The sequence below is a fragment of the Thalia democratica genome, chromosome 5 (genome assembly GCF_965202585.1).
Source record: "Thalia democratica chromosome 5, ktThaDemo2.hap1.1, whole genome shotgun sequence".
Taxonomy (NCBI): domain Eukaryota; kingdom Metazoa; phylum Chordata; class Thaliacea; order Salpida; family Salpidae; genus Thalia; species Thalia democratica.
The window spans coordinates 73,956,134-73,964,433 of record NC_139169.1 but is presented as its reverse complement, the minus strand read 5'-3'; the positions used below and the strand labels follow the sequence as shown (position 1 = coordinate 73,964,433).

At 24.0% G+C, this 8,300-nt stretch overlaps 1 protein-coding gene across 1 annotated transcript; it reads right to left on the bottom strand.

Moving 5' to 3' along the window:
* Positions 1–371: 371 nt before the first annotated feature.
* Positions 372–8,110, bottom strand: LOC145836882 (zinc transporter ZIP13-like). Its single transcript, XM_082944655.1, has 8 exons — positions 7,843–8,110; positions 7,543–7,638; positions 6,716–6,834; positions 6,185–6,292; positions 4,536–4,676; positions 3,880–3,997; positions 3,509–3,608; positions 372–635 (listed from the first exon to the last, which is right to left on the bottom strand). The coding sequence occupies exons 1-8, from the start codon at positions 8,108–8,110 to the stop codon at positions 563–565; spliced, it is 1,023 nt and encodes a 340-aa protein (XP_082800781.1). The 3' UTR covers positions 372–562.
* Positions 8,111–8,300: the final 190 nt, after the last annotated feature.

Sequence of the window (8,300 nt, the reverse complement as noted above, 5' to 3'; positions counted from 1 at the left end):
TCATAAAAACATTTGAAATAAAAAATATTTTTTTTTAGAATTGCAATAAAATCTTGTACGAAATACAGCACTCAAAAACAATATAAAAATATATAGCACATGAACGATCTGATGATTTAAACAGATAAAAATAAAGCAATAAATGAGATCCAAAATTCACAATGATTTCTTATTTTTTAAACGAGCTAAATGCTTCTGGCTTAAAATCTCCTCATTTTATATTTAGTTCAACGACTGCAACAACAATAAACTAGCTGCCTAAAAGTAAATAAATTTTAAATATAAATAATGCAGTTAAGTAAAAACTTATGTTGATATTTTTAAAAACTAAAACAGTATACAGTTAATGATTAAAGCCTTGAAATAAATTTTCTGATCTTAAATTTAGAGTAAAATTCTTAATATTTTAAATACTACAGTTGTTGGTTAAAGCTCCAAAAGTTTCAGTAACAATTGATAATGCAATAAATCAATACTTGTTGATTTTTAGATAAATACAGTAAAACTTTAACTTCAAATCCAATTACATATAATCTGAACAGCTCACACTATGACGTAACAATCAGTCTAGCAACGAAATGGCCTTCATTAGCAGGATTGCGGATGACATACAAAGCATGTGGATAAAAGATTCTCTGTTAAAATATTTTGTATAAAATTCAGTCCAGGTTGAATTAAGATAAACACACAGTAAAAAGTTACTTTATTTTTTTTTATGATCGATCATTTTTAAATAACAAAAGCAAATTATTATATATGGGCATTGTGAAGAAGAAAGTCTGTGCATTATAGACCTAATATGTGTTAGACTGCATTTGGTAATTTAAACTTTAGTGTTTTTGTGTTTTTAGTTTATAAATTATATCTTTATCATACAAATTAATTAAAACTTTCTAAATAGTATAAATACAGCGATGATTTCATTTACCGAAAAAATTTGTTGCTAATTTTCAATGCACATTGAATACTTTGTGTAATTTACAAGTACAAACACCTATAAAATCAAGTTTATATAACTTCTCATTAAGTAAACAACAAAATATCAATTTATTGTTAATCTGACAGATTCTAAGTCAAGAATATTGTTTATGCTTACAATCTAAGTATTATAAATACTTTAAAAAGAAAGCTAAAACTACCAAAATTTAGATATGTAATATGTTTACAATTAATAGCAGAGCAGATTATTAAGAAATCTAAATAACCTTATTTATAGAGTAATTTTAGTAAAAGTTTCTATCTGAGTATTTGAATTTTATAACATCATTAATTAACCAATAACTGCTTACTTTGTTTGTATTAATGTGTGACATTTTAAAGAATATAATCAAACTGATTATAGCATCAAAATAATTAAAACCATTTAAATTTGCTTTAAGTTTTATTTGATTAAGATTATTTTTAAACGTAGGCGTTTAATAAATTATATATATTATGAAAAAAATACTTTTATAAAAACTAAGTTTTACTCAATAAACTATACATATACACTTTTCTTAACAATTAGTTCAAATCAAGTTATAGATAAGCCGAAAAATACATAAACTTATACAGTTTTTAAGTGTGATATAGTTTGATTTTATAAAAACCTTTTTCTTGTCAAAAAGAGATTGGATAGTATTACGAAAATAGGCTTTGACTAAATTTTTGTTGCTTTTTAATTTAATTAGGTTTAAGCAGCAAGTTTTCAGATACAACACGAATCACATAAGAATTGTACTGATTTACACTAATTCAAAAAGTATTGTTGAAATATAGCGTTTAACAACTTTATAAAATATTTTAGCCACAAGAAAAATATTTTTTATGACATAATGTTTTGCTGGCATTTTAATAGCTTCCTTACTACTAGAATATTTTCAAACTCTAGTCCTACTAGAGTTTGAAAATTTAACAAAATGTTTCTGTGTTGTAACACTGAAGATTTTTAAAGTATAAACTTCCTGAAGTGTAAACTGTATAAAACAAGGAAACTAAAAAGTATATATCTTTTATTTAATTTTATAATATAAAAATTTATAAAAAATATCAATATAAAGTACAATAAATTAACATAAGTACTATAATAACTAAAATAATCGAATATTATATTAGTAATTTACTGGGAACAAGTAAAATCATTTACTTTACTCTAGTATAAGAAACAAAAAGTAGAACTTATTAAAAACAAATTGAATGTTGCAGATACTCATTAAACCAAAAAATTAAATAACTTTAGCTTATAGAGTAAGTATAATTGTGAAAGACTGTTTTATTTGTAAAGTTAAAAACTTCCATACTTCTTTGATATATTTTTAACCTTACAAAACCTAGTATTTGTTGATAAAAACCTCAACAACTTAACTGTTAAGTCCAATATTAGAAATAAGACACATAAATTACCTATTTTAATTTTTACTTTTATGATGTAGTTGTAAAATTTAAATAAACGTTTAAAAAGTTCTTTAAATTATTTTTTGCTTATAAAATAATAGTAAATTTTTAATTCAAAATAGCAATAAGTACTGTTAACTTAAACAATGTTATTAAAACTAAGTAAAATGTAAAAGGTTTAATGTAGTTATCAAAAACAAAATATTTAAGTCTCTTTTAAATCAGACAAAGAAAATAGTTGTTTTAAATAAGTAAAAAATTGCAACGTCATAAAATTTTTTGCAACACAATAAAATAATCATTAAGGAAGTTATATGCAATCAAAATCTTATTTTCTACACATAATTTTCTTTGTTCTTTTTCTGTTAATCGGGTTTAAAAAACGAGACAAAATTACCTAGTAAAGGTAAGCAATGCACTAATCATTCTATATCAAAAAAAATGTTTAAATTTTTGTACTATAATAGTAAAGTAAAAATTTGTCATTCTTTTGTACATACATCTTACTACGCCCTAAAAAGATAAGTGTAAAAAACTAAGGCAATTAAACTTTAAAATAAGCTCAAATAATTGAAGATATTATTTTTCTGTTTTCCGATTATTTTTTTCTGACGATAGACACGAAACAAAAAATTTAATTTTTTTTAGTTCAGATTAATTTAGCTAGAGTGTCCATCTTTGAAGTAAAAATCATATCCTGACCTTCCCAAAGTTTATAGATAAAGCTATAAAAGTATTAAAATTAAACTATTTTATAGCTTTAGCCACTAGACAGACTGATAACAAAGTTTAGATACTTAAATGTATCATAATGAAATAATTTTTAGCAATACGAAACTATAACTTATTATAATAGAATGATGACTAACCTAAGTTAGTCTGAGGATTTATCAAATTAAGTTAGACTGTTGTATACATTACGATAAAATAAAACAATAAATATCTTAATAAACCAACACGTTATTAAACTTTAAAATTATACTAATAATAAAATAATTGTAATGAGGGGTAAAATTATTCTTTAACTTTTCAATACTTTTTTAAGAACTTTCACTTTCGAATAAAAAATCTAATAAGTACTATTAAAAAAGAATAAAGTAACAACTGTAGATATATTAAATAACTGTCAACAAACTTTTTAGATTCTTCCTCCATCAGATCGGGAACAATTGAGCTCAGCGCGATGTAAATAAAACCCCCCGATGTGAAAGGAAGCACGAAATTGGTGTTTTCAGCTGTTGGGTTATTAATTCTAACATTAAAACTACAAAAGTTATAAACATAAAAATAACTATTTAAATAAAACCGGTTTGTTTGTTCAAATACAACTGTTAAAATCTTTGGATCAAAAATGCAACTATCATAAATTAATTCAAAAAACTTTATAAAAACTCCTAATATTATGAATCAAAAAATATGTTATTATTTTCCTGGATGCCAGTTTAGTACTGTTAATTTTTAACTTAATAAAAAGTAAACTAACTTATTGTAATATTAAAAACCAACCTCCATAGCAAACAGCGGTAATGGCACCCAACACAGATCCACTGGCTGTGATCAACTGCATCTTAGCTGCATGCATCTTACTGAACCCCGATTTCAGCAATATGGCAAAATCTCCGACCTAAATAAATTGTAATCTTGAATAATAAGTCAAAATATCTATTTAAAATATCAGGAAATAAAAGAAAAGTGTTTATAAGTTTAGAGAAATTAAGCTAGTAATAAAGAAAAATGCTTAACAATAGATAGAAAATATTAAAATTTAAATAGATTCTCTTAAAATGTGCACTTATAGTAAGGAAGTGGTGTGCATTACATAGAAAACATTTTAATTTGCACGGAAATTAATTTCAAAATAAGTATTTGACGTATTTTAATTTGTTTTCTAAACATAATTTTTGATATTTCCTAACTAGTTTTGGTATAGTATTTACTAACAAATTTATCTAATTATGAAATAATATTTAACATAAAAAAAAATTATATAATTGCCCAGTGTGCAATGAATAGAACTTTTTATTATCTAGTTTACTGTGCAAGATAATTTGAGAACTTCTGATTTAGATTAAATTTTTTAGATGATAAGTTTTTTACAACTTATCTTTACCCTCAATTCTACATGTTCCAATTAAATACTATCAAGTATACAACTAACTTACCTCATGAGGAATTTCGTGTATGAGTATAGCTGCAGTAGTGAGAACTCCGACCCTGATACTGACCAAGTAGGAAGAACCAACTGCTAGTCCATGGGCGAAATTGTCAACCGCGTTTGCCAGTAAGTTCAAGTAACCGCTTGCCTGAGAAGAATATATATAAATACTAAAACAACAATGGAAAGTAGTAATAATAACAACAATATCTTTTTTTTCAAATTATGTTTTAATTATGATGAAGTGAAATTTACTTTGTTTTTTTTTAATTTTGATAAAGTGATTATCTTTTAATATCTTTAAAAATTTGATAGTTTTAAACTTAATAGTAATTTTATGTAGCCACTTGCCTATTGTTAAGATTTAAATATAGTAGTAATAATGAATGACACCAACACTCAAAAATGTAATATAATTGTTTAATGATTGGCTTGATTTTTTTAATGAGCTATTATTGAAATACTATCTTGTCTTTAGGCTAATACAATTTAGGTCAAAATATTTAAAGAAAATACTTTAGAAAAAAAATAATTTTATAGAGCTAGGTGGTAAAGTTCAAAACCTATTAAGCTTTGATGGTTTTAAGCACCATAATAGAGTAGTCAGTAATAACTAATAAAACAAATACTGAAGTGTAAAAAGATTTTTGTAATACAATAACAAATTATTTAGGTTATTCAAAGTACTTATTTTAGTAAATTATTTTAAATGCACCATAAACATATAAAACAAATATATTTACTTTTGTTGTTACGACTTAGTTAAAAGGTTTTACACTTGAGCACAATTTAAAACATTAAAAATTCTTCAATACTTTAAATGCAAAGTAAGTAAACATAACAAATATCATCGACTTTGATTAGCAAAGTATTCAAGCAAATTGTTTGCAAATGGAAGTTACAAAATATACTTTGGACTTTTCAATGGTCAGTTTGAGAGTAAACAAACAAAACGTTTACATTTGCCGGTACTTTTTATTTAAGCTAGCTAAAATATATATAATTATGATTGGGTGTAATAAAAAATTAGTGACAGTTGTCCAGTTTGAGTAAATATTGTTTTGTTTATATGTCCATTTTAAGTAAACATGTTTTCCGTAATTTACAATGTGGTCGAAATTTATCGTAAAATATTTTGAAAATAGCGTTGTTTATTTTTTTTGAACTTGGTGAAAAGCCAAGCTTTTAAGTTTATAAACAGTATAACACAACATTTATTTCATAATAACTGTAAAAAAAGTATAGGACTACTTAAAACAATATATACTTTAGATGTTTAGCCAATTTAAAATTTTTTATAAAAATTAGCACAAGTTTTCCAGTAAAAATATTTAATCTAAGCTATGAACATTAAATCTATATAGTTGTTTATTTATAACTATTGATTTTTTTTCTAAAATTTATTTAATAGTTTTAATATGTATCTAAAATGTTTTTTTCACATTACTGTTTTAGATTAGCTACTTTATAAAATATTTTTTTACGAAAATAAAACTTAGTAAATAGCATACATAAATAGAAATCAGTTCTAAAAAAAATATTAGGTTGTAACTTAAATTCATTTACTTGTCCAAATTAATTATCCAATTTTTCGTTAAAGTAAAAGAAAAATATATACAAATTGTTAACTGCTTTTATAGCTATTTTCTAAACAACCTGTATATTAGCAGAAGAATTTTCTTTTTGTGATTTTTCAATTTTGCTCTTAGGTATTTCATATAAGCTTTTTTCTTCACAGTTGTTGTTTAAATTGGTATTACTAGTCTAAAAGACAGTTAATCTTTACTTACAACACAAACACACTTTGAAGTTTTAGAAAAATCAAAAGAAAAATCAAAAAAGTATTTATAACCCTTTAATTTTGTAATTTAATTTATAGTTTAATTACAAAAAAATGGAAAAATGTTTTAAAAATTAATTAAATTTACTAGTATATAAAAGTAATTTTTTTCTTTTTTCATACTAACCAAAATATTATAAAACATAAAGGATATTTTGCTGCAAAATGTCTAATAATTCCTTCTATAAACGTTATTTTTATGCAGTCAGTCTGCTATGTAGATTATTTAGCTTTAATATTAATTTTAAGATCTGAAAAAAAACAGCAAAGAAAACGATGTCAAACCTGCTACATTAGAAATAAATCTAACTACACAAAAACTCATGTTATATCAAAGTAAAACTAACAGTTTCAGAATCAACTTGTTTAATTTCATCAAGGTAAGTGAAAATTTTCTCAAGCACAAAGAAGGAAATGAGACCAATAAGCACATACAAACCATTTGTTGCTATATTATTTCCACTGTCTGTAATATAAAAAGAATAAGATAATTATTATAAATAAAAGTTATAAATTACAATAAAGTACAATAAAATATTATTATAATAAAACAAACTACATTTGTTCTCGACAGGTTTAAACTTAGAATCAACTGAAAGTAAGATAATAATTAAAAATAGAACTTTAAACAAGTAGTGTCCACAAAGTGCACGTGTGCACAGTAGTGTGCACAGGAAATTTAATAAAACAAAACAATAAATCTTTAATGACATTTTCACATTTTCAATACATTGAGTATATTTTATAAAAAAGAAAATTAATTCTAATAAAAACTTATATTTTTGAAATATACTATGTACAGAACTTACATTTACTTTTTACAACTCAAGCAAATTTTGTGAAAAGTTTGAAGACATCCTTAACATAACAAAAAAAAACTAAGTAGTAGAAACATACATGGCTACAAACTTGATTGCATGAAAATTCAAACTCTTATATAAATTTTCAAGGACTGTCATCTCAAATATAGTTCAAAAATTATATTAATAAAAAGAATTCAAATATGTCTAATTAGTAAGGTTATGATGCTAAAAAATGGGTTTAAAATGCTTATAAAACAAGATTAATTAAACTGTTTAAAATTATTTTAATATAAAGACTAGAGTTTAAAAAGTAATGATCCTACTAACTTGAACACATACTAATTATTACTGATATTTATTAACAAACTAACACAGTATCCAGGATTCAGGCAGCAGATGAAGGAACACATCGCCAAGCATACTTCCCAGCCCAAAACTCAGCAAGCGATTCAGTATTATGTTTTTACCTTAAATTAAAAAAAAATGTGTCTAATTAAGTTGTCATTTGTCATAAAAATTTTTACAAAATTATAAATAGTAATAAAACATTTGAAAAAAATGGTATCATTTATTTTTCAATTAACAACACACCTTGTCCTGGTAAAGTTCAACTACACCAAAATTAAGTTATTTATTACTTTTATACACAATTTAGGTAAGTTAAAACTAACCTTTTCCAATATCTTTGTTTATTTTCAAATTTGAAAGAAAAAAAAGAGGCACTATTCCGGTCATTCCAACAATAAAAGCGCTTAAAATTGCATAGAAAAATAGGGGGTTGTTCCAGTTTGCCAGTTGCTTGGCAAAACCTTCACTGTCTCCATGGTAACAGGGGCTGCCACTGTGGACATCAGATGGTGGGCAATTGTTGATTTCTTTGACGGGGTCACTTTGCGAGGCTAGACATACTAAACTTGCTATTAACATCTGAATAAACATAGTTTATGGTGGTTAAAATTTTCTAAAAGTTTATAAATGTCTTTAAATTTAGTCAATCTCTTATATTAGTTTAAAAAAAATAAAAGTAAAAATTGTCAAATATACTTTACTTGAAGGCTAAAAACTATCTATAGGTTATTTTTACTTCTTACTTCATTTTTTATATTTAAAAATGTAAAGAAAAATTTAC